At 40.9% G+C, this 27,500-nt stretch overlaps 1 protein-coding gene across 4 annotated transcripts in view; it reads left to right on the top strand.

Annotated features, from left to right (window-relative positions):
• The window catches only part of dcc (DCC netrin 1 receptor), a 242,443-nt gene that overhangs the window by 204,371 nt on the left and 10,572 nt on the right, over positions 1 to 27,500 (top strand). For all 4 annotated transcript variants that reach the window (XM_083531092.1, XM_083531093.1, XM_083531091.1 and 1 more), the window contains exons 18-25: positions 846 to 984; positions 2,044 to 2,151; positions 4,916 to 5,110; positions 7,478 to 7,510; positions 13,138 to 13,203; positions 19,298 to 19,460; positions 21,521 to 21,744; positions 22,947 to 23,063. In XM_083531092.1, the coding sequence (XP_083387218.1) occupies positions 846 to 984; positions 2,044 to 2,151; positions 4,916 to 5,110; positions 7,478 to 7,510; positions 13,138 to 13,203; positions 19,298 to 19,460; positions 21,521 to 21,744; positions 22,947 to 23,063 (1,045 nt within the window). The remainder of the gene's footprint in view (positions 1 to 845; positions 985 to 2,043; positions 2,152 to 4,915; positions 5,111 to 7,477; positions 7,511 to 13,137; positions 13,204 to 19,297; positions 19,461 to 21,520; positions 21,745 to 22,946; positions 23,064 to 27,500) is intronic.

The following is a 27,500-nucleotide window of genomic DNA, read 5'->3' as shown; positions in this document are numbered from 1 at the left end:
TGGATGGATGGATGGATGGATGGATGGATGGATGAATTTTTGGACAAATAGCTTGATCAACACAGAGTATTTGCACAGATAGATGGATGGAGAGATAGTTGGATATAGGGATTCATAAAAGGATGGATGGATGGATGGATGGATGGATGGATGGATGGATGGATGGAAAGATAGATAGATAGATAGATAGATAGATAGATAGATAGATAGATAGATAGATAGATAGATAGATAGATAGATAGATAGATAGATAGATAGATAGATAGATAGATAGATAGATAGATAGATAGATAGATAGATAGATGAATGAAACAATGACTTAATAAATGGATAGACAGCAGGACAAATGATTGGATGGATGGATGGATGGATGGATGAATGGATGGATGGATGGATGGATGGATGGATGGATGGATGGATGGAGGGATGGATGGAGGGATGGATGGAGGGGTGGCTGAATAAATGAATGGATGCATAAATAGACAGATGAATGACTTGATCGTTACAGAGTATTTGCACAGATGGTTCGATGTATGAACAGATAGTCGGATGGATGAATTTGTGAATGAGTGAGTGGATGGTTAGATGATGAGTAGATGAGTAGACGACTGGAGAGCTGGATATAGAGTGATGGATGATATAATTAGTAAATAGATGGGTGGATGGACAGATGGACTGATTGATGGATGATTGAATGGATGAATAAATATATGGATATGCAAATAGATGAAAACTAAATGACTGACATGAATGATAAATAGACAGATCGACAACTGTGTGTGTGTGTGTGTGTGTGTGTGTGTGTGTGTGTGTGTGTGTGTGTGTGTGTGTGTGTGTGTGTCCAGTCTGCAGACACCACAGGACTGAGTCACACTGTAACGGGTTTGAAGCCCAACACCATGTATGAGTTTGCTGTCATGGTAACGAAAGGTCGCAAGTCGAGCACGTGGAGTATGACTGCACACGCCACTACATATGAAGCGGGTAAATTCATACGATTTTCTTTATATGGTTCATTATAATGACTCAGATATTGTTTGTTTTGGTTTGATTGGTCACAGTTCCGGACATTTCAGGAAACAGTTGCGGACATTTCAGGAAACTCATTCTCTCTTTCAAAGTTTCTATATTTAACGCATTTATGCAGAAATGCAGCTCTGTTGCAGATGGATTTGGCTCCTCGCTTCACTCATTACCTCATCAAGACGACCCGCTTTTCTCATCTTCAACTACGTGTGTGTGTGTGTGTGTGTGTGTGTGTGTGTGTGTGTGTTTCTTGCATAATTCCTTCGAGACTTTGTTCAGAGTTTGGTTACAAACCGTGGGATTTCTTCCACACACACACACCCCACCACACACACTTTTCTTTTTCCACACATTACCCAGAATGCACTGCTGCTTAAACAAGCAATGATCTGTGCTGGGTTTAGTAAAAAACCTCTTATTGTTACGCTTCCGTGCTGTGTGGTGCCTCATTTTGTTGTTTACCCCAGCTAATATACAAAGCTTAATTACACAGTTTCCTAAGCAAACACACACACACACACACACACACACACACACACACACACACACACACACACACACACACGGCAAAGAAAACACTTCCAAATAGGCCGTGTTATTATATCTGCCAGCTGTGTGTGTGTTTTCCTCTGTGATTTCATTTGAAAAGATTAATTGAGGTTTTGTTGAATAGGTGGAAGGTTAGATGCCTCGAGGCCAAAATATTTCATGTGGCCCATATTTCTGAGCTCAGATTTACTTCGTGCCTGGTGGATATTTTCTTTTGTAGGATCGTTGCGATTTCTTTTCTTTTTTTCAGTCTGTGCCGTGTTTTAGTTTCAGCTACGGACATTTATTCCATTTCTTTCAACAAATTAATTGTTTCCGGAACAGTGTCTCAGTCTTGGGATTTCAGCACACAACTTTGCAGGTCACTAACCAGATGTTAAAAAGAGCAAAGAGACAATTAATTAACACTAACACTAACTCAGACTGTTTTTCCCGCCTCTTCCTGCGCATTTAATTTGCATTCTGTAGCACCGAGCTCCGCCCCGAAGGACCTGACCGTGATTGGTCGAGAGGGTCGTCCCCGATCCATCCTCATCAGCTGGCAGCCGCCGCTCGAAGCAAATGGCAAGATCACAGGTGAGCACAGGCTTCTTCCTTTCTCACTAATTTAAACCGTTTTCTTCTGATGGCAGACGAGGACAAGACGTCTGCTGTCCATTAGTTGCGTTCTTCACTTTCGTACTACGTGAGCAACTGGTGCTAAAGGTGGTCTGTTTCACTCAGGAGTGAAGGTTTCCTGTCTGGGTGTGTAATCTGGAAAAAAAAAATGAACCAAATCTTCTATTTGCTATCGATCCACCTCGTAATTATACCAGAAATCAGGAATCAACCAATAAACCAATCAGCCAAACATTCAATCAATCAATTAGTTTATTCCAATAAAATTAACAAATCATGTCATTGAAGGCAGAAGATTTCTGAAGAAAAAAAAAAAAAAAAAAAGGAATTGGGACAGCTAACCTTTCCTGCCAAACGTGGTTCTTCTCCAAACTGCTTCCATAAAGCTGGAGGCACACAATTGTATAGGACGTCTTGGAAACCCAAACCTGTTCCAGCATAGCAATGCCCCTGTGCAATAAGCGAGAAAATATGGTGTGCATGGGTTGGAGTGGAAGATCTTGAGTGGCCTGCTATAGACCTCTGACCTCAACCCTGTTGAACACCTTTAGGATGAATTGGAACACTGACTGCACCCCAGGCCTCCTCACCTCACCTTCATCACTACCTGACTTTAACACCCCTGTGTCTGAAGAACACAAATCTCCACAAGCACATTGTGGAAATGTGGAAAGCGATGCTCAAAAAGCACATACCCTATTTATGTGGGCGCAAACATTTTGCCGGTATAATGTATTTGGCTACATTTAGTGAAAGTGTAATAATGTCAAGCCTGTGTGTGTGTGTGTGTGTGTGTGTGTGTGTGTGTGTGTGTGTGTGTGTGTGTGTGTGTGTGTGTGTGAATTGTCAAATGTCTCTGTAGGTGTGTGTGTGTGTTTATGTATGGATTGTCAAATGTCTCTGTAGGTGTGTGTGTGTGTGTGTGTGTGTGTGTGTGTGTGTGTGTGTGTGTGTGTGTGTGTGTGTGTGTGTGTGTGTGCACAGCTCAGAATTACCTCCTGCATAAGAATACGACTTTGGCAAACATGTCCTGCTTCTTCTAAGCTATATTTGTATCCCTCCCTGTGTGCTGTGGGTTCGACTTGACAGAATGGTGTTTTGTGTAAAAACCGTACTGCAGTTTAGGCGTTCGCAGGCTGTCAGAAAGAATTTCACTGTTCGAATACAAATCCGGAAATATTTATCTTTCCGAAAAAAAATAGAAATAAAAATCCATAAATCCCAGTTTTGCAAACTTTTTTGTCTGTCTTTCACGAACAGAAAATCGTATCCAGGATTCCGGGAACAATATAATGTACTGTAAAAGTCACATCTCTCACAGCTGCTGGATTTCTCTCCAAACCCCTTCTATAAGACATTGTAGAGCCCCAGTGTTGTTTTATTAAAAAGGGTGTCCCTGACTGAGGATTGAATCAGTAGTAGTTGAATCGGAATCGTCAAATCGTGGGGAGGGAGGGGGGGGGGGGTGTGTTACGATTCCTCATAACATTTCAAAGCGACGATATGATATACAAAACCGCACTCAAATTTATAGAAGAAAATCTTTAAAACCTTTTGAATCAATAAACCTAAAGAATAACAAATTAATATGTGCAGAAAAGCCCCACCGCAGACAGGATTTGCATTTCTCGTGTCGGCAAATCAGATGAAATCGATTAAATCGCCTTTGCGAGCGCCGTCAATGCACCGAAGAAAAAACAACCAGATATCAGAAAATGCCTTTACAGAATCCCCAGACGTTGTTAAATAATTAATATAATAACGCTCCTGTGTCAGTCATGGATCAGGGAAAGTCAAACCTATCACAGGGGGGCGGGGTCAGATTTATTCGCACACGTTACAGATATTTATTCAAATCCTCCTTTTTCACATTGACAACATTATTATTATAATTGGTTGTATATGAACTTACCGAAAAAAAACCGGTAGTTCTCAGACGTTGAGCACCCCCATGTAACTAAAATGGCACGATCCTCATTTCATAGCACCTCTGTAAAAATTCTACTGTAAGCTCATTAGTTGATTCAGGCTCCTCCTATCGAAACATCGATTCTATGACTGTTCAGGGTCACCCCTAATTATTCATATGTAAAGAACATATTAAGTGAATAGGAAGCCATTTTGGAATCAGGTGCACAATGTGGTGGAGCGTCAAATGAAATCAATTAAGAAAATGACGTTGGTGTGAAGAAGAGTTCTGAGAGCGTAGAAATGGACGTAGAATTTTGCTGAATATCACCAACACACGTTCACGGTAGAGTAAATACATAACACACATAACTCCAGGTTCTCCAGAGCTTGGGTTACAGTCCAGCATGTTCTCCCAGTGTCTCTGAGGTTTTCCTACAGGTTCTCTGATTTCCTCCAGTCTCCCAATTACATGTCCGTAGCTGAAGTGGTGATTTCAATTGCTAAAACTGCTAAACTAATGAAACTGCTATACTCACCTTGACCCTGATGATCATAAAAAATGAGGTCAAATCCTTTACTTGCGAGAGCAAACATTTCCACACACACACACACACACACACACACACACACACACACACACACACACACACACACACACACACACAGTTTCATAAATATTACAGCACAGTCGCATGCTAAACCTCTGGACTAAATTTACATCCAATTTTCAATTAACCCTTTTATCTCTCTATTTCTCTCTCTTTCTTTCTCTCTCTCTCTCACACACACATATTCGCTCTCTCTCTCCCAGGTTATATAGTGTACTACACATTAGATAAAAACATGGCGATTGATGACTGGGTGATGGAGCCCATAACCGGAGACAGACTCACCCATCAGGTCATGGATCTAAATCTGGACACCGTCTACTATTTCCGCATCCAGGCCAAAAACGCGAAGGGGGTGGGGCCTCTGTCGGAGCCTGTCCAGTACAAGACGTCCAAAGGTACATTCACACATACACTAAATTAAGAGATTTAGAGAAGTAATGATAGAAAGAGACTTTGTGTTTATATATACAGTATATATGCACCGTTTTTAAGTAACATACACTTCACGTCAGCAAAGCATCCCAATTCTGGAATTAATGAGAAAACCGCTCTGTGTGTGTGTGTGTGTGTGTGTGTGTGTGTGTGTGTGTGTGTGTGTGTGTGTGTGTGTGTGTGTGTGTGTGTGTAAATTCACTGTATCTGTCATCCATCATCATCAGGGCAGGTTGATGACAGTGAGAAAAATGTGCACACACAAACACACACATACAAAACACACATATAAACACACACACACACACACACACACACACACACACACAGACGCAGGAAAGCTTAATTAACGTGATCTCTAGCATCTGGTGTCTTACAGCTCATTGTGTGTGTGTGTGTGTGTGTGTGTGTGTGTGTGTGTGTGTGTGTGTGTGTGTGTGTGTGTGTGTGTGTGTGTGTGTGTGTGTGTGTAGGGGTCCTGAGAGCTTTGTTCAGGTCCCCTTAGTTCAGGAGGTTAAACAGGTTTATCATTAGGCAGAATGGTGGAAAGCGTCGACTCTAGTTGAACAGGAAGTGTTACTTAGGTTGTCCTGCTTAACCTGAAGTAACAGAAATGTGTGTGTTTATATATGATGAGATGATGTAGGCAACATAATAATGAATTTTTGCATGATTAAATCTGAACACGCTACACATTGGTATTCTTTTTTTGGTGGACGTTAAGTGGACGTGTCACAAAAATGGCCATCTGGACTTTTGCTACAAAGATGATTCCTTTTTTTCCTAAAAAGAAAGTCAAAATGTATTATTTATTATATCTAAATAAATTATAATGTAAATTATATAATTTACATTATTTGCTACATTTCTATAGTGTTACAATACACAATATATGGACTAAAGTACTGGGACACAGGACGTTTCCACCCACCCGTATGAGGTTCATCCCCAAAACTGTTGCAGTAAAATTGTGTAGGACGTCTTTGGATGCAGTAGCTTGGACTTTTCTCTTCACTTAAACTAGGAGACCCAAACACTCAGCATTACAGTGCCTCTGTGCACAAAGCCAGCTCTATGAAGATGTTTTTTTTCATGGGTTGGAGTTGAAGATCTCCTGCTATAAAACTCCAACCCTGTTAAACACCTTTGGGATGAATGTGAACGCTGACCTTTTTACCTCACCTACATCAGTACCCGACTTTACTAACAGCCAACGGCTGAATAAATACCCACAAATCTCCACAAAATCTAGTGGAACACCTTCCTAAAATAATGGAGGTTATAATAACAGTGAATGAGGGCTAAATGTGAAATGGGATGCTTAAAAAGCACTTATCAATCTTATGGTCAGTTATCTACAAACTTTTGTCCATAGAGTGTGTAAGTTTGTGTAAGTAAGTATATATATATATATATATATACACATATGATTTCAGTTCATCATAAGAAATGTGTAACATTAAAGAAACCATAGGTTTCTGCTTATTTATTGGTTGTAGTATCCTCTGATCTCAAAAAAAGGGTGGAGTTAAAGACAAAAGTCACCAGATTAGCCAATGAGAATAAAGAATGCAGTGACGTGTATCTTTAACTCACTAGAAATTATAAGAGATTTCTACTAATTTACACAAAATTCATCTATCTATTTTCTTGTAAATGTTTTCTGTGTGAGTTTAAAGTGTGTGGGAGGATGATTTATGGTTTAAACAATAAAAAATTAAAAAAAAAGCATTTTTGGGGTGGCTTCCGTTCACAAATTTATTTATTTTTTTTCGCTCGGTTTTGGCACTTTACTACCGCGATAAACGGGAGGCGACAAAATTTTGGCCACTTTTCTGGCCATCATGGTGCCATCATGGTCATTTTACTTGGACTGAGAACTGGTGATACCCGAAACCCACATCTCGGTTGAGAAAAGAGTTCTGAACATCACACCTGCTGTTGTGTGACAGTGCATAGGCGTTCAATTCGTACCATTAAATTAGCAACCGTTGTGAAAAAGGGAACGGCTTACAAACAATAGAAAGCGCTGGCGTTAACTGGGAAATGACACTCACACCAGCTTTTTTATTTCTTCTAAACAACGTACATGTAAAACTTTATGTATTCCTCTTGGTGCTCCAGTACGCATTTCTGTCTGATTGAAGTGATCCTGACAGGGAAGCTCTTAGAACTAACAGTGATATGACGTCAGCTTATGGTATTGTGTTTGCATTCCAGTCAGAGTGCCACGGTTCATTTGCTTTCAGATGATGATAGCTCACTGTACTGTTGAATTGTAGTCCCTTTATGGTTCATTGATTTTCTCTTTTTGTTTCGTTTTGCCGCAGTCGAACATCCGGACAAGATGGCCAATGACCAAGGTGAGCAAATTTATACTCATGTATATGTAATAGGGATGCGATTCGACGATGCGATTAAAGATATGATACATTAAAGATACATATGAAGCAGCTACCGATAATGCGATCCGATTCACCCCATTACGATGCAGTGCGATCCGATTTCCATTTGATTCGCCACGATGCGATTCCATAGGATACGAGGTGTGCAATCTGGATGTGACCCATGGCTCTAACTAGGGTAAATGATCTTCATTAAAAAGGTTACAAGTTTGCAATCTCTTTCTATTTAGATACGAAATAAACATGCGATATTGACTGAGTGTCTGTCCTCTATAGCAGTGGTCCCCAACCCCATTGCCGTGGGTCAATTGGTACCGGGCCGCACAGAAAGAAATGCATAACTTACATTATTTACGTTCTATTTATTTTCTGATTCTGAACAATGTTTTATTTTGGAAAATGACCGGATTCTCTCCGCCACATCTGTCTATGACTCACTCTTGATGCATGTCATGATGCCTCGGTCACATGTCTTACCTCCATCCGCTACCTTCTTAAAGGGGCTCCGGCCGCTATCACATAATACATTACCGCTAAATTCAAACCCCCAAGCGAGCAAAATTAACAAACAACAACACAGTGGTTTCACAATTATTATTATATTTAGAAAATACCAGTTTTTATGGTCTTATTATTTTATTTTGTTGTATTTATCCACCACACCTTAAAAGCCGGTCCGTGACAATATTGTCAGAGATTAACCCGGTCCGTGGTGCAAAAAAGGTTGGGGACCGCTGGTCTATATCCATTCATTCAACTTGTTCTTTTTCCTTTCTAATCTGAAGATGAGTCATTTCTCAGAGTGCAGAGTCACAATCAATTAGACGAACCGCAAATTAGGCTATTTCAATTCGAATTAAATTTTATTTGTAGAGCAATTTTTACAATGGACATTGTCTCAAAGCAGCTTTACACAGATAAAGTGGTAATAAGGTTATATTAAAGAATGTGTTATAAAGTTATAAAAGAATGAGAGAGAAACCTTTAGTGGGACCAGTGGGACTTCAAGATAAACCAGGCAGATCCGAAGTGAAGAAATGACAGGAACATTGGTCATTGAAACCTTAGGGGCATGTTTTCATAACAGAGGAGAGAAGAGGGCGACTAGAAGAGAGAAAATAAAGGTTTTTAAGCATTTTCATTGTTTAAGTGATCAGGGTGTAAGATGGGACTCCAGAGAGGCAGATCTAAAACCTAAGGAAGACCTACTGACAAAAGGCTAGACTGAATGAATGTTTTGAACATTGAGACCGTGTCTGAGTCCCGAACACTAATTGTTTAACAGTTCCATTACTGTATTGTAAGAGAGTTAGATCTGCCCCCTGCTTTAGTCTTCATTATTTTAGGTACCAACAAATAGCCTGCACCTTTTGTTCTAAGTAGGCCTGGGGGATCAAAAGTTTGTTAAAATACTGCGGCTCGAGAAGTAGTATTTTGTAAAACAGGGGTGATGTGGTCATATTTCCTGGTTCTGGTAAGGATTCTTGCTGCTGCATTGGACGAACTGATGCATATTTATGCACTTCCTTGAACAATAGGTTTAATCTCGATGTAACAAAAGCATGATCTAGTTTTTCCACATCCTGTAACGACATCATATTTCAAATTTTTGCAATATTTCTAAGCTGAAACAAGGTTATCGAGCATCCACTATTTTGGAGTAACATTTTTGTAAAAGGACAGCGAGGGAAAGAAAGGAAACGAGGGAGAGGTGGATTCTCTGTCTCTCTCAACACTGGTTTTGTTTTAATTAACATTAAAGCTCATTACAGAGGAGGCAACTATTGCTATTGCTATAGTATCATTTCTACTTAGCAATAATAATTCACACAGAGAAAAAGAAACAGAGAGAGAGAGTGAGAGTGAGCGAGACAGTCAGATGGAAAGAATGAGGTAGAGAAAAGGAAAGAGAAACAGATCGAGGACAAGGGGACATAGATATAAAAATAAACAGGATGGGGGGGATGGGTGGACAGCAAGCCAGACAGACAGATTTAGAATAAGGAGCAAATCAGATTGAGACAGGTAGAGGGCGGAGAGAAAGACAGAGAAAATGAAAGACGGATGAGAAAGATGGAGAGAGACAGAGATAGAGACAATGGTAAGAACGAGAGATAGAGAAATACAAAGCGAGAAGAAGACACAAAGACACTCTAAAAGAGAGGGGGAGAGAAAGAGAGAGATTATAACAGTACTCCAGACATACAGATAGAAAGAATGACAAAAGGAGACTGAGATGGGTGGAGGGGGGGAAAGAAAGAGAGCAAACAAAAGACAGATGAGCAGAGAGAGATAAAGAAATGCAGACAGAAGGAGGCAGTGAGAGAGAAATGGCAAGAAATTGAGAAAGTCAAAGTGATAGAAAGAGAGAGAGAGAGAGAGAGAGAGAGAGAGAGAGAGAGAGAGAGAGAGAGAGAGAGAGAGACAATGAGGCAGGGGTGGGTTGATATTAACTGTTTCTCGTGAACTCCTGATGCACATTTAATAAAAATGAACACTACACGCTGATGAAGCACTTGTGTGATGAGGAACACTCTGAGCTCTGCTCTGTTTAACATGCAGATTCACACGGCGGCGAGAAACGTTCTCACCGCTCCCTTTTCACACACCGAAGGACACAACCCAGCGTCTGTCTCTTTCCTGTCTTTAAAACAAGGCCATTTTTCTTAAACAACAGAGCAGACGCTCGTCTTCCTGGACCGCGGGACGTCTGAACGCTCGCCGAATGTCAGACAGACACGTGTCCTCGACATCGATGTGCAGTCGCCGGCATGCTCTTTGGACAAACACACATAAACACACTCCCACATGAATTGTGCATAGAATAAGAAAGATTCTTTGTAAAAGCACTTCCATGTGTGTTTGTGTGTGTGACACACCAAAGGCTCAATGACTCACTGGGCTGCGGGGAAAAAAAGCCCCACTGAGGCTCAGAGCTCAGGATAAATCAACTCAATGTGCGACACATTGCGCACACACACACACACACACACACTGGTTCAATAATTCTCACACGTCCTTGTTTTCATAGTAACCACTATTTCACAAGATTTTATCTAAAAACTAAATTATAAATGTATTCTAAAAGTAAGAAATAACATATAATCGTCAAAGGTATTATTGAAGGAGTCTCCAGGTACAGTGCTTTGAAGCGATCTTATTGCATTTGTGTTCATTTAGCTATATGCGTATTAGTAAAGTCAAGTAGTGAATGAGGTGAGGAGACCTGGGGTGCAATCAGCATGCACATTCATCCCAAAGGGGTTCAATAGGGTTGAGGGTCTTCCAATTCAACCCATGTAAAGCATATCTGGCCAACTTACCTACTTTGCGGTAACAATTTGGGAAAGAACCACATATGGCTGGAAAAGTCAGGTGTCCCAATACTTCTGTCCATATAGTGTCTGTTCTAGCGTAATAGACATGAGGAAGGACCCCTCATCGCTGAGCAGCACTGAAGAGAAATCAGTGCAGAACATTGCAGAACATTTGTAACAATGAGGCGTAACCACGGTAACATGGTATTAATGAGATGTAGCGTGCATAACAAGGGGAACCATGAGACGTAACATTCGTAGAAATGGTATCGTGTAACAATGAGACATAACATGCGTAACATTGGTAACAATAGCCATAGAATGCATAACAACGATAACATGTAACAATGAGACCTGACATGCGTAACATTGGTAACGTGTAACAATGAGACCTTAGGTGCGTAACATTGGTAACGTGTAACAATGAGACCCGACATGCGTAACAATGGTAACGTGTGACAATGAGACTTTACATGCGTAACAATGGTACCAATGAGACGTAACAATGGTAACATGGAAACAACGAGATATAACATGCATAACAATGGTAACAATAAAACGTAACATGCGTGTAAAATTTGATTTTATACAGGTTTATAAACGTAAGATATGAACACAGCCAAAGGAGTGACAAGCGTAGCTGAAGTGCGTTTGATTGATGAGTAGCACCAACAACGAAAAACTGTCTTGTTGTGGTTTGGGCTCTGACTAATGTGACCATTCTTTATTTTTTTCTCTCTCTATTTCTCTCAACAAATTCTTCCTCACTCACTTACTCCAGCTCGTCAACACACACACACACACACACACACACACACACACACACACACACACACACAAAGCCCGAGGATGAAAATGAGTAACAAGGTCTCATAGCAGAAGCAATAAAACTGTGCATATGCGATTTTCTGAAGCTATGCTGAGACGCGTTCAGGTTCCTGGTCCTGCCCCGATCCTCTGTCACCTCTTTGTCCTGACTTATTAGAACATCGTGTGAGGGAAGAAGCTCAAATGTTTCCCCAGAGTACCTTGTCTTTAATAGCCCTGAACTCAGTGCTTAATACAACGTTTTTTCTCACGGTGCAGAGGGATTGTAGGAAGTGTAGGAAGAACACCATGTCTGGCCATTTTTGATCAGGACTTTGATTCTAAAGGAATAAAAACCTTAGGAGGCATCAAAGTGGGTGAAATGATTTACACACACTGCTTGTAGTGTGCAGTTTGTGTCCTACACTGGGTGTTTTACTCTACTATACAGAGCCTTCTATAGAAAAAACAGAAGGGATCTTAAAAAAAAGTAGTTGGTGGATTAAATATTTCAGAAACCGTTGCATTTTTTATATTCTAGTGTTTTGTGCAAAAAAAGTTCTGTGAGAAGAAATGGGTTGGAGATAAGTAAGATGAGGCAGAAAAGCCCAGAAATAGCAACGCTTTACATTTATGGTGAGCTGAAAAGCGTCTCCGCATGTACAATGTTAGAGGTCGACCGATTCATTGGTTTTGCCAGATGATTCCTGGAACAATCGGCTATCGGCAAAAACCCTACTCATTTTCTATTAGTTTTTCTGTCTTCCAGTCTACTGTCATTACGAGAGCGGCCTCTAGAGGCCAAACACTGACACCAGATGCTGCTTGTTTTGACACGTGCGACTGCGCGCTGCACAGAGAGTGCTATATTATATTTCCATGGGTTGGAGTGGAAGATCTTGACTGGTCTGCTATATCTGACCTCAATTCTATTAAACCCCTTTGGGATGAAATTTAATTTAAATGGAGTTCCTCTACTGTAACATCTTCCCAGAAGAGTGGAGGTCATTATAAGGTCATAACCGGAAATGGAGACTAAATGTAAAACAGGGTGTTCAATAAGCCTTATTGTATTATAGTCAGGTGTCCACAAACTTTTGTCCATATAGATATAATTTAAGGTGCAGCCAGAACTTGTTCTTCCTACCATATTTTTATTCCTCAGAAAACTCTACAGCACTTAAAAGCTACTAGACACATTTCGAGAGAAGCTACTGACACTGTGAGCTACACCTTCTTGTAAAAGTGTGTATTTTGTGAAGTGTTCTTCTCCACGCTGAAAGTGCAGATGCGGACGATAGCACACAGACACAGCCAAAAAGATTTCTTAACACAATTCGGAAACACACACTTTTTTTTTCTTTTTTTTTACTAAGAAGGGGTAACACTCGAGTGCTTAAAAATCGGTATTAATTGTACGTCCACGGGAAGCTTTCACTCACATCTGGTCCTTGCTTGCAGGTCGCCATGGAGACGGTGCCTACTGGCCTTCGGACAATAACCTGATTGACAGGAGCAGCCTGAACGGTAAGCACTTAACCCCTACACCCTACTATCATTTCCCACAATGCACTTACAGAAAGTACTACATCCTGTGAGTAAAGATTTTTTTTCCCCGCTGTGTGATGGAATGGCTTTCTAAAGTCTTAGGGTTTTTTTTTGAGGTGGCTGTAGACTCTGTGTGGTGCTTCAACACTTCAAAATGTACAGTTTAACATGAACTCTATTTCCGTGATGCTACCCAGTGAAAAATCGGTGTGTAATTAATAGGACAGAGAGACAATCAGATTGCACACTTCACCCTTCTGAATCTTATGGCCAGAAAAATGTGCAAAATATATTACATGCTCTGGAGATGTGAAGCCTCAAAATGGATGGATGGATGGATGGATGGATGGATGGATGGATGGATGGATGGATGGATGGATGGATGGATGGATGGATGGATGACAGACAGATAGACAGAATATATGACAAATGGATGGACAGAAATAGATGGACGGACAGACAGACAGACGGTCAGACAGACAGACAGATAGACAGACAGACAGACAGACAGATAGATAGATAGATAGATAGATAGATAGATAGATAGATAGATAGATAGATAGATAGATAGATAGATAGATAGATAGATAGATAGATAGATAGATAGATAGATAGATAGATAGATAGATAGATAGATAGAGAATACACTTTCATGGCTGTTTAGAAAAGATTTCACAGCAGGAGAGCTTCATCCTTCCCTATTGTATACATACACACACACACACACACACACACACACACACACACACACACACACACACACACAGTTGTTTTTTTGCCTGTGTGTGGGACGCTGGGCACTCTGTGGGGAAATCTCTTAATTAAGACTGAGCAGGATAATCACCAGATGCACACAAGTGTTTTAGAGTCTGTGTGTGCATGTGTGGTGCACGTGTGTGTGTGTGTGTGTGTGTGTGTGTGTGTGTGTGTGTGTGTGTGTGTGTGTGTGTGTGTGTGTGTTGGCTGTTCTGTGTGCATGTGTTCAGCTGCAGCAGGTGTTATTGGGGAACCTCGGACACACGAGTATTATAAATGTGTGTGTGTGTGTATAATTCCCTGGGTTCTCCCCAAATTAAACACACACACATAAACCTATTGAATATTAACAAATCTAATATTTTACACATGTGTACAAAGGATATTACATGCTCTGGAGATCTGAGGCTTCAGAGGCTAAAATAAGACAAACAGATGGACATCACACGGTTTTTCCACCGTATTCTCCACGCGACCTCCTTCTACACTCCACTCGTATCGTCTGCTCTAATTTATCTACAATACGTTTCGAGCACAGAGGAAAGAAAAGAATGCGATTAAACATTAGGCGCATTCTCAGGCCGGGCGATTCGCACGCCGCCGTCTTATCACATTTACATTAGAATTCATAGAGTCTCGTTCGCAGATGATTGGACATGATTGAAGTTAAGCGAAGCTGATTTTTATTGAAATGGTTTCTGGAGCCGAGGGAGAGGCGGAGAACTCCGGAATAATCACACACACACTCCTTGTTTTGTACCAATTTCCAAATCGCGAATTTTTTTGCGTCGCAGTGTGAACTGTGAAAACGGAGCATTTCAAATGGGAAACCTACAGTTTCAAGGACCGGAAAGTAAATAAACAGCAGGCAGAAATGACGAAGGTCGAATCGTCTTAGGTTTTGCTCCTGCACAATACCGGGACGTAAATTTGTCAGACGTTTCCAGTCTGGATGGGCAACTTTTAACGATTGAAAATTATGAAAGTGTTTAGTTTTTTTACCAAATACGCTTTCAAAATTAGGCTAAAGTTTTTAAAATATATCTGGACTTGTTTAGATGTAGCCTGAAATAGAACAGACCCAACAGCAGAACCAATCACATTAGAATCATGTGCAGAAGTAAAAACTAAACCAATATGACTTAACCAAGACCCAGAAGCAGAACCAATCATTATGTAGAAGAACCAGATCCAGAATAACCAAACCAAGATTGCAAATAGATCAAGATCCATAAGAACCGAACCCAAAACTAGATCTGAACAAATAATGGTTAAAAAAGCCTCCTATAGGTCTCAGATCTGATCCTGATCTCATCCGTTCAGTCCTTGAAGAATGAGACCTTAATCTAGAAGCGCACCCAAAATGCCAGCTCCTAAATGCAAATGAACCCCACCAGTTTTTAGAACTCTGAAAGCAAGAACTCAACCCAGAACCAGAAGCAAATCATATCTCAGAACTATACCAGAACTAGGACAAGATCCAGACCTAGAAATACCAAACATTTTCCAAACAGCAGAACTATCCTCCATATTGGACCAGAGCCAAACACAAACCCAGTGCATGATATTGAAGACCTGATTGCACAATCAGAAACAAGAGTAGATTCAGAACCAGAATCATGTATTTAGAGCAGAAAAAGCAGAACCCTATGCCCTCTGTGGTGCAACATTTCTACTAAACCTTTTACCCCACAGTAGCAGGGACAGATCTGAGCATCTACAGTGTGTAGCCAGAACAATGAACACAAACACACACCTAGTAACAGACACTGGACCTGTCATTTATCCGCTGTATTAGTGAAAGTAAGTAAACGACTCCTGCGTCACTCATTACCTGGACCTTGCTTTCAGTCAGAATAAGAAGCGAGGGATGAGCAGAGTGTCCATCGCTCCCCCTTATCACCCTGTTAGCAGAAATAAAGACTGTTAAGGGAGAGAGGAAAGAGGTTAACAGCTCACAGACTGTGAGATAACAGGGCAAAGCAGTTCTGTTAAAATGCCGATGCCCTTCAATTTGGCACAACATAATGCTATTGTGTTTGGGGCTGAGCTTTTTTTCGGCGTGCTGAATGCAGGTGCTGTATGACAATAATTAGCGTCCAGACGAGAGAAGAGGGAGCTTATTAGTTCCAACTTTCAAAACAGGAACAGGTGTTATGAGAGTGAAAATGAGGGAGAAAGACGCTGACTTTGCTCTCAGTGTCTTATTTACAGCCATAACACTCCACTCCACTCCACTACACTACACTACATTACACTTCACTACACTCCACTCCACTACATTACACTACACTACATTACACTCAACTCCACTACACTCCACTACATTACACTCCACTACACTACATTACACTCAACTCCACTACACTCCACTACAGTACACTACACTACATTACACTCAACTCCACTCCACTCCACTACAGTACATTACACTACACTACACTACATTACACTCAACTCCACTCCACTCCACTACATTACACTCCACTACATTACACTACATTACACTCAACTCCACTCCACTCCACTACAGTACATTACACTACACTACACTACATTACACTCAACTCCACTCCACTCCACTACATTACACTCCACTACATTACACTACATTACACTCAACTCCACTCAACTCCACTACATTACACTACACTACATTACACTCAACTCCACTACACTCCACTACATTACACTACACTACATTACACTACATTACACTACATTACACTCAACTCCACTCCACTCCACTACAGTACATTACACTACACTACACTACATTACACTCAACTCCACTCCACTCCACTACATTACACTCCACTACATTACACTACATTACACTCAACTCCACTCCACTCCACTACAGTACATTACACTACACTACACTACATTACACTCAACTCCACTCCACTCCACTACATTACACTCCACTACATTACACTACATTACACTCAACTCCACTCAACTCCACTACATTACACTACACTACATTACACTCAACTCCACTACACTCCACTACATTACACTACACTACATTACACTCAACTCCACTACACTCCACTACAGTACACTACACTACATTACACTCAACTCCACTACACTCCACTACAGTACACTACACTACATTACACTCAACTCCACTACACTCCACTACAGTACATTACACTACACTACATTACACTCAACTCCACTCCACTCCACTACATTACACTCCACTACACTACATTACACTCAACTCCACTCCACTCCACTCCACTACACTACATTACACTCAACTCCACTACACTCCACTACAGTACACTACACTACATTACACTCAACTCCACTCAACTCCACTACACTCCACTACATTACACTACACTACATTACACTCAACTCCACTACACTCCACTACAGTACATTACACTACACTACATTACACTCAACTCCACTCCACTCCACTACATTACACTCCACTACACTACATTACACTCAACTCCACTCCACTCCACTCCACTCCACTACACTACATTACACTCAACTCCACTACACTCCACTACAGTACACTACACTACATTACACTCAACTCCACTCAACTCCACTACATTACACTACACTACATTACACTCAACTCCACTACACTACACTACATTACACTCAACTCCACTACACTCCACTACATTACACTACACTACATTACACTCCACTACAGTATATTACGCTACACTACATTACACTCCACTACAGTATATTACACTACACTACATTACACTCAACTCCACTCCACTCCACTACATTACACTCCACTACAGTATATTACGCTACACTACATTACACTCCACTACAGTACATTACACTACATTACACTCAACTCCACTCCACTCCACTACATTACACTCCACTACACTACATTACACTCAACTCCACTCCACTCCACTCCACTACACTACATTACACTCAACTCCACTACACTCCACTACAGTACACTACACTACATTACACTCAACTCCACTCAACTCCACTACATTACACTACACTACATTACACTCAACTCCACTACACTACACTACATTACACTCAACTCCACTACACTCCACTACATTACACTACACTACATTACACTCCACTACAGTATATTACACTACACTACATTACACTCCACTACACTACATTACACTCAACTCCACTACACTCCACTACACTCCACTACACTACATTACACTCAACTCCACTCCACTCCACTCCACTCCACTACATTACATTACACTCCACTACACTACACTCCACTACAATACACTACTCAACTCCACTCCACTACATTACATTACACTCCACTATACTACACTACACTACACTCCACTACAATACACTACTCAACTCCACTCCACTCCACTCCACTACATTACATTACACTCCACTCCACTCCACTCCACTACAGTACAGTACATTACACACCACTACATTACACTCCACTCTACTCCACTCCACTCCACTACATTACTCTCCACTACATTACACAGCACTACATTACACACCACTACATTACACTCCACTCCACTCCACTACAGTGCATTACACACCACTCCACTCCACTCCACTACATTACACTTAACTACACTCCACTCCACTACAGAACATTACACTACACTACATTACACTCCACTTCACTACAGTACAAAACACTACACTACACTACATTACACTTAAATCCACTCCACTCCGCTACAGTACAAAACACTACACTACACCACACTGCAGTTTCATTTTATTGTCATAACCAATATTTTCTTGTGATTTTGACATAACAAATGTTGTTTTCTCATGATCACGACTTTCTTGTAACCTCAATGTAAAAACCTGTTTTTTTCACAACGTAATTGTATCTCGCACCTAATGAATGTTTCTGGTGTATATCATTACTTTATCTCTAGTTTAAACGAGTCCCTGATCAAAGTAAAAGCGATTGCGATTGTCCATGATGTGATAATTATGCCTCTAGAACATGCTCTTATGCAGAATAAACAGAAAAATGAAGTGCTGATCACGAGGAAGCAACTTTTGGTATGGCATTATATTATGGCATAATAACTAGAAAAATAACTTTTGTTATGGTGAGAAAATCCTGTCGTGATCACGAAAAAAACAAGAGAGAAAAAAATATTTGAATGCATGGCCTATTGCGAATTTTTTTTTTTTTTTTTTACAACTTAGTTTCTGTGTAATTCAGCTGATGATCTGTGCTGTTAAATCAACAGGCTCCTGAGTGTTCCTAGTTCAGGTTCCTCCATCACCACAGCAACACTGCAATGTCGATTTATATCATTGAAATTGTATGTCTCAGAGCCCCCCATTGGTCAGATGCGACCCCCCCACGGCAGTGTGACCCCTCAGAAGAACAGCAACCTCCTCGTTATCATCGTGGTGTCTGTGGGCGCCGTCACCATCGTCGTCGTGGTCATCGTGGCCCTCATTTGCACGCGGCGGTCCTCCGCACAACAAAGGAAGTGAGTCGGTTTTGCCTTTCCCAAATAATTAGTTGGACTAAACTGCTTTGCGGGATCGTTACGCCCTGCTAAGCAGGTGTGCGCTTCTTCGCGCACCGGAACTCAGCAGTAGCATGTCTGCTAAGCTGTGATAAGTGTTTTCATGCATTGTTCTGAGATCTGGCTGCATGCAGTGAAGCTGCCACTGCTGCTTCCCCTTTCCCCATATACACTGCTGTAGATGTAGGGGGTCAGTAGGTTTTCTGTCAGGGCTCTTTTGAGAAAAAAAACACCACTTTGTTAGTGTGTGTTCAGAGGAAGACACAAGGGCAATGATTTTGGGTCCATTAACTACAAATAAACAACCATATTTTTAATAGTTGATGTTAGAATTCTGTAATATTAGCCTCCATGTGGTAATGCTAGTCCAGAAATGACCTCACAGTTGTTTACCAATTTACTATATTTTTACAGTAGGCCGGGTAGATAGAAAAATCAGTGCAGAGCTCTTCAGGACTTCAAGTCAAGAAGCTTTTTATTGTCATTTCAACCATATATAGCTGATGCAGTACACAGTGAAATGAAACAACGTTCCTCCTGAACCCAGGTGCTACATAGAACAACATAAAACAAACAGTACAGAACAGAAGAACACAGGGCCGAGAACTAAGATCCTCGCCACATAAAGTGCATGTGTGCAGCTGGTGCAAACAGTGCAAAAGACAACACAAGACAGTGCAAGACAACACAGGACAGTGCAGGACAACACACAATACACAAAATATAAAATAAAAAATAGAAATAGCTCCGCCAGTAAAACCTGTCGTAACAGAATAAGGTGCAGTGTAAACAGAAAGATGTAAACAGATTTCACTCACCATACTTATGACTTGACTTGAATTCAACCTGAGAATTAGGTTGAAATCTATAGTTCTATCAATTGAAACAAGTGCCACACGTATTAGTGTAGAATTGGATAAAAAACATGTTAGGGTTTCTCACACACATCAAATGTCTGGTAAAAAAAAGTCCAGGGAAACATGAAACATCAACATGTCTTCCTACCATCCCACATAACTTACTGGCTAGCTAACCTCAAACAAACTAGCGCACATTTCTCACATTTGCATAAGATTTTATTCAACACTAGTATAAGGTACATTACTTTGCTAACTCTTTGAGCAGGCAAGGATTCTGAGTACTAACACAAATAATCCGCAGACTTCGAGAGCTTTAATGAATCACTGTATTTCTGAGAGACTTTGCTAGCTGTAATGCTAGCGCCGCGAATCAAGTGTCTGAGTGAACTGAGCATTCAGCTTCTTAGGCTCAACTGTGTGTGAAAAATATGTTCGTATAGGTACGCAATCATTAGCTAGGTGCTAATATATATAAAAAGTCCATGTTTTGACCATTTCCTCCTTTGTTTTTGTCATCTGAGATCATTAGCTTAGATCATTATTATAGCCGCAGCGCTTATGAGAGGAGCTGAACCATGCGGTTAAAAGTGTGTCGCCCTCGTTGACAAACACATGTCTAGTTAATATACCAAGTGCTAACACCTAAATGAGGTAAAGTGCCCTTTTGGCACATCAGTGCGGTTAATAAATCGCTTTAATTGCTACAATGTTTTGTGTGTGTGTGTGTGTGTGTGTGTGTGTGTGTGTGTGTGTGTGTGTGTGTGTGTATACATGTATACAGAGGAAGGGGATGTGTGTTAGAGAGAAGATCTAGAATTTTCACCTTATTATTATTATGTATGCAGACACACACACACACACACACACACACACACACACAGTACAGGAGCCTGATGCTAATGAGTGTAATTGTGTTTTGGCATTTTAAGAGAAAGAAAACACTCCAATTTTTTTTCCCTCAACACACACACAAAAACACACACACACACACACACACACACACACACACACACACACACCAATCTATAAAACCAGGTTTGGATCTCCTACTCTAAATGTTATGAAATGCAGAACAAATATTGGCAAGATATTCAAAATAAATTACACCAAAATACTGTTCATGTAAGGTGTGTATGTGTGTGTGTGTGTGTTTGTGTGTAGAAAGAGGGCCACGCACAGTGCAGGGAAAAGGAAAGGAAGTCAGAAAGACCTGCGACCTCCAGACCTGTGGATCCACCATGAGGAGATGGAGCTGAAGAACATCGAGAAACCGTCAAGCTCTGCCCCATCCGGTCAAGAATCTCCAATCCAGAGCTGCCAGGAGATCGCCCCTGTCAGCCACAGCCAATCAGAGAGCCAGATGGGCAGCAAAAGCAGCCACTCAGGTAACAGTCTGGTTCTTTACGTTCTGCTCATTCTAATGTCCAACCCTTTGTAATACATTACAGTCCAACATTTATCCTTGGATCTGTTCAGCTTGTGTACATCTGCTACACACTTGGTTAAAGCATCTAAGATTTTTTGCTGGTATTATTATTATTATTCCGCGAATGTCAAAAAAGTCGATGAGCATGCACTTGTTTCGAGCTGGAGATAACAGGCTCTTCCACTGTGAAGACTGTTGCTTCGTCACAGGTAATGATCCTCAACATGAAGGACGGCTCATTCATGGCACGCTGACGGAGTTCTTAGCAGACTTCGAATTGGTCTTCCTTTTGCTTCTGGGTTGAGCAGCCTGGGGACGAACTTGACAGCAATGTTTAAATCACATGCAAGGTTTGCCTGGACTGTTCCGTATGACACATCGACAATGGCAGCAATGTTGTGGATTTGTTGGGAGTTGAGCTCGTTGAAGGTCTCCCTGATCTCTCGCATCTTGTTCTTCTGCTCTTGAAGTTCTTGTACCAGTCAAAACACCTCGAAACACTCATCGCAGCATCGACGAAGAAGATTTGCCCAGATGTTCATGATGAACTCGCAGAAGTGGTTACACACATGGTCAGAATAGCATAAGTTGCACAGCTCTTGATGTACACAGGACGATGTCTTTTGACAGACTGACTTGTGAATGTCGGTGCTCCCTGTGACTGTGAGTGCAGCCTTGTGCTGCCATCTCTTGGCGTGTTACAAAACAAGTCTCAAAACCTTTTGATACCACCCCGTATATGGTGGTATAGCAACAAGCCTGTCCCAATATGCTCTGCAAACGTCCCTAAATCATCATGATAGCCTTCTTTTGGATGGAGTTCGGATCAAGTGGAAAGACGCATGAGACTATCTATCTATCTATCTATCTATCTATCTATCTATCTATCTATCTATCTATCTATCTATCTATCTATCTATCTATCTAGCTAGCTAGCTAGCTAGCTAGCTAGCTAGCTAGCTAAACATTTTATTTAGGCTTCTGTAGGTGGCATGGTCATTAGTTTTAAAAAAATGAACAAATAACTCTGCAGTGTTGCAGCTTTTCATCCAAATTTAGCTTTAGTTTCTGCAAGACCAGAGTGCTGACTGTAGAGGCTGTGACCCACCAAACGCAAAGAACATGTCCACAGAAAGAACTGATGATCCCTCCATTTTTCAGGTGGCGACGCAGATGAAGCCTCCAGCGGCATTTCCACTCTAGACCGCTCTCTAGCTTCACGCAGAGCGACCCGGTCGAAGATGATGATCCCCATGGACTCTCAGCCCAGCAACACCCGTGAGTGAATCAAGCCCTTTACACGGAACTCTTTTCACGTAATGAAAATTCTCTTAGGTTTGAATGCACCTGAAAGCAAAACCAGAAAAAAATAAACAATTATGGAGGTATTTTCCAAAGAAAGTGTGACCTCAGTCTGGGAAGGAGGCGTGGCCTCTGTTTATTGTTTTCAGCAAAGAAGGTTTGGCTTTTGTGTCTAATGGTCTAAGTAGAAGATTTGTGGCCTGGGGCTGTATTTCAAGTAAAGTAGGCGTGGCCTTTGTTAGTCCTTAAATAAGAAGGGGTGGTCTTTCTGTCTAGTTAAAAAGGAGGTTTGGCCTTTATGCTGATTAGTCCTAAAAAAGTAGGAAGGAAGGAAGGAGGCACGTCCTTTTTGTTTTATAATATATATGAAGTGTAGCTGTTTAATTTTTTAAGCAAAAAAGGTGTAGCCTTTGTGCCACTGTTAAGGTATGTACTTTATTTATTGGTCCTAGAATTAAGAGGAGTGGCTTCTGTGTCTATGGGTCAAAGTGAAGGAGGCGTGGCCTCTTCTGTATCCCATACATCAGGGGTCTCCATCGTTTTTCAGGTCAAGGACCACTTAGGCGATGACATTGGACAGAGACCACCGGATACAAAATGTGTCATTGTACAATTTTTTTTTTTGATACAACAATAATTAGCAGACCCCCTGCAGTACCACCACAGACCCCCGGTTGAAATGCTATGCATTTTATATGATTGAATCCTCCTGTAAAATGCATCAACTGTTCCCTGGATCAATAATGTATAGAACCCGACACACCCACACCCCACAGGCTTGAGTCGGACAGTAAATATAGATCATTGCTTTCCGGCTCGCTTTGACTTTCAGACACGCCTCTGTGGTACTGCTGCGCTTCGGATAACTTTCTTGCCATAATAACACTTTTATCATTGGACCTCATCAATCAGTCTGAGACTCAACAGGAAAGTGGACCTCCTCTGCCACAGCTGGGAAAACAAAAGCACACACACACACACACACACACACACACATGCGTGCACACACACCAGACACACACTATAATCCAACAGCAGATCGATCAAAATCAGACAGCAGATGCATTCGAACACACTGGCTTGCTCTGTGGAATGGAAAGAGAAGCAGAAAGAGCAATAAGACTTGATAAGTGCGTAATGAATTGCTCCCTGCAGGCCTGGCTGCTGTGTGACAGCGTGAACTGAAGCCAGGCCACTGTTTTGTTTGGTTAAGCTTCTTAACTGCCCGACTTTCAGCTGAGATTCACAGCAGTTGTGCAGTTCGGGTTTCTCGAGTTCAGTCTCCTGATTAAGACGGAATTTATAGTGGACCTCTACTTCTAGGGTGAAATCAAGATGTCGTTTATTGTGCATGTGTTGCCTCCAAGGAAAAAAGGTGTCTATCAATCCCAAAATAAAGAAGGTAAAACCACAGTCCGTTAGTCCCAGGGAAGGAGGTGTGGCCTCTGTCTATTATTTCCAATGAAGAAGGTGTGGCCTTTGTGTCTAATGGTAAAAAATGTGAGGTCATTGTCATATTGTCAACATTATGACCGGTGAAGTGAAGAACACTGATTATCTATTCGTCATGGCACCTGTTAGTGGATCGTTAGAATCAGAAAAAATGGGCAGGCGCGAGGATGTAAATGAGTTTGACGAGGGCCAAATTGTGACTAGACGTCTGGGTCAGAACATCTCTAAAACTGCAGATCTTGTGAGATGTTCCCAGTCTACAGTGATCAGTGTCTATCAAAAGTGGTCCAAGGAAGGAACAGTGGTGAACCGGTGACAGGGTCGTGGGTGGCCAAGGCTCATTGATTCACATGAGGAGCAAAGGCTGGTCCGTGTGGTCCGAGACAACAGACGAGCTCCTGTAGCTCAAACTGCTAAAGAGGTTCATGCTGTTAATGATCGACAAATCAGGACTGTTTTGGCAGCAAAAGGGGACCTACACAATATTATGCAGGTGGTCATAATGTTATGGCTAAACAGTATATACTGTATTTATTAGTCCTAAAAGTCGTAGATGAGTGTTTGCCCCCCTGTTGTGCTGCGCCCCATGATATCTTTTACGGCTGCTTAAAAATCGATACTTTTTGTTTTTTTTCATGCATCGATTACTGTAATGCTTTGCTTGCTGGGGTTTCTAAATCTAACCTTAAACAAATTACAGGCTGTTCATAATTTAGCTGCTAGAACCCTGACAAAGACCAGCATCTCTCCAGATTTGGAGGCATTGCATTGGCTCCCTGTCAGGTTTCACATTCACTTCAAAAAATCTCATGCTGACCTACAAGTTATGGTGCCATATTATTTATTATTACTTCACTAACTCTGCTTCTCTGATGCTGATCTTCTTCTCTGATTCTGTTGTTCCTCCCACCAGTTTACGTTCTATAGGGGACCGGGTTTTTTTACTTCTTGTGCACCATACGTTTTGGGGGGTCTCTCCCCAATGAAATCAGACAGCCTGAATCTTTGCGTTTTTACATCTGCTTTTAAATCTCACTTTTTTCATGAGAGCATTTATTTATTTTTATTTTTTTCTTTTTGTTATGGATGATTTTTCTATATATATTATTCTTTATTTTTTACTTGTAAAGTGTTCGAGATGTAACTTTTAAAGGCGCTATTTAAAAAAATGAAGATTATTATTATTATTATTATTATTATTATTATTATTATTATATGTTCCAAGTTTTTAAACAATTAAACCAAATGATTAATGAAATAAAGGGCTAATGAAATTAATTTCTAATTCGAAATATAGTGCACAATTCTACTGCACCGAAATTGATACCGAAATATAAAATCTCATTATATTACAATATTACTCATATTGTATATTTTGTATTATTATAATTAAATTACAATGAACATTACTTTTCCGTGTATCTTTCAGTTTTACTTTTATTTCTTAAATTAAATTTGTTTTTAGTAGAAAATCAAATAAAAAAATCGAATTTTCTCATGTGTTCTAAAATGTTATTTTGATTTCATTCACTATTAATATACGAATCCCTGAACAAGCTGAAACAGTAAATACCTCAGGGGTCGAACTGCGGTCGATTTTGATTCACTTCAACACAATGCGATTTAATGCAGTACGAAGCAGTGAAAAAAATCTGATGCTCTGCAATTTAGTATAGTACCGATAGTTCAGTTTTATTGCTTCGGTTCAGCCAGACAGCAAATCATCAATTTACTTAAGCGACTTCTGACTTCTAAAGCATGGCCCTAAACAAACACGCTTAAAAAATAAAAGAACAAATATGAAATAAAAGCAGATGTTCTTTTCCTGTTGTGTCTGCAGGAAGTTACAGCTCTACCTCTGCCATGTTAATCTATATTCTATGTGACTCTCAGGACACGCCTCGGTCTCCGTAGTGTTGTGATACGTCATGTTCACGTAGCAGCAGCGGTGCTGAGAGTCAAGTCAAGTTTTTACAGATGCAAAAATGTGAAAAATGATGCATCGCCATACAAATGCCAACTTGCATACTTTCAAAAATCGATGCATCACATCGTTAATGCTGTCGATGCACTGATGCGTTGTAGGAATTTTGTGAATCGTTTCCCATTAGAAACTCTGACTGGAATATTGTATATAATCGGATTTAGGACACCTGCTTTGCCTTTAATACACACCCACACACACACACACACACACACACACAAACACAAGACAAAGTCTCAGATGATCAGAGACTTAGCAGATGAGGGCGAATGGATTGATCTGTTGTGAAGCTATTGGCAGTCATAGGCCAATTCAGAGCCTCAGGAATGAATCTGTATTATTCACGATAACATCAGGCGAGGAAAATGAAGTTTTCTGTGCCTCTGGGTTATCAGAGCATAAAATAATTGCCATCTGCACTGAGCAGGTCAGCAGAGAAGTTGCGGTGAATATAAGCATGTCTCTCCCTCACACACACAAACACACACACGTGCACACACACGTGCACACACACACACACACACACACACACACACACACACACACACACACACACACACACACACACGCACACACACACACACACACGTAAACATTAAAGACTGCTCTCTCAGAGTTCTGAGCTTCGGAAATAGAAAGAATTAAAAAGACTCTCGGGTCTCAGGCAGTTTAAAAGATAGCAATCTCACTGCGCTTAGCATTTCAGACACTTCTGTCTTTCATCTCAAGGTCACTGACAGAGGAAACGCTAACAGCGTAGCACATACCCGAGGATTCTCAGACCAGGAACACACGCCAGGTTCCTGTAGTGAAGTGCGCACTGGAATTTTGCGTCCCACTTGATCATTTGATCATATTATCAATGATTAAAAAAACAATAAGGGATTTATTAGCATTTTGGGTTAACTCAAAAATCCAGCTCATAGAATCGAGTGGAATAGAGTACAAGTGTACGATGATTTTGATGTTTTATTGCA

This window comes from Silurus aristotelis (genome assembly GCF_946808225.1).
Source record: "Silurus aristotelis genome assembly, chromosome: 26".
Taxonomy (NCBI): Eukaryota; Metazoa; Chordata; class Actinopteri; order Siluriformes; family Siluridae; genus Silurus; species Silurus aristotelis.
This window is presented reverse-complemented; position numbering and strand designations above follow the sequence as displayed.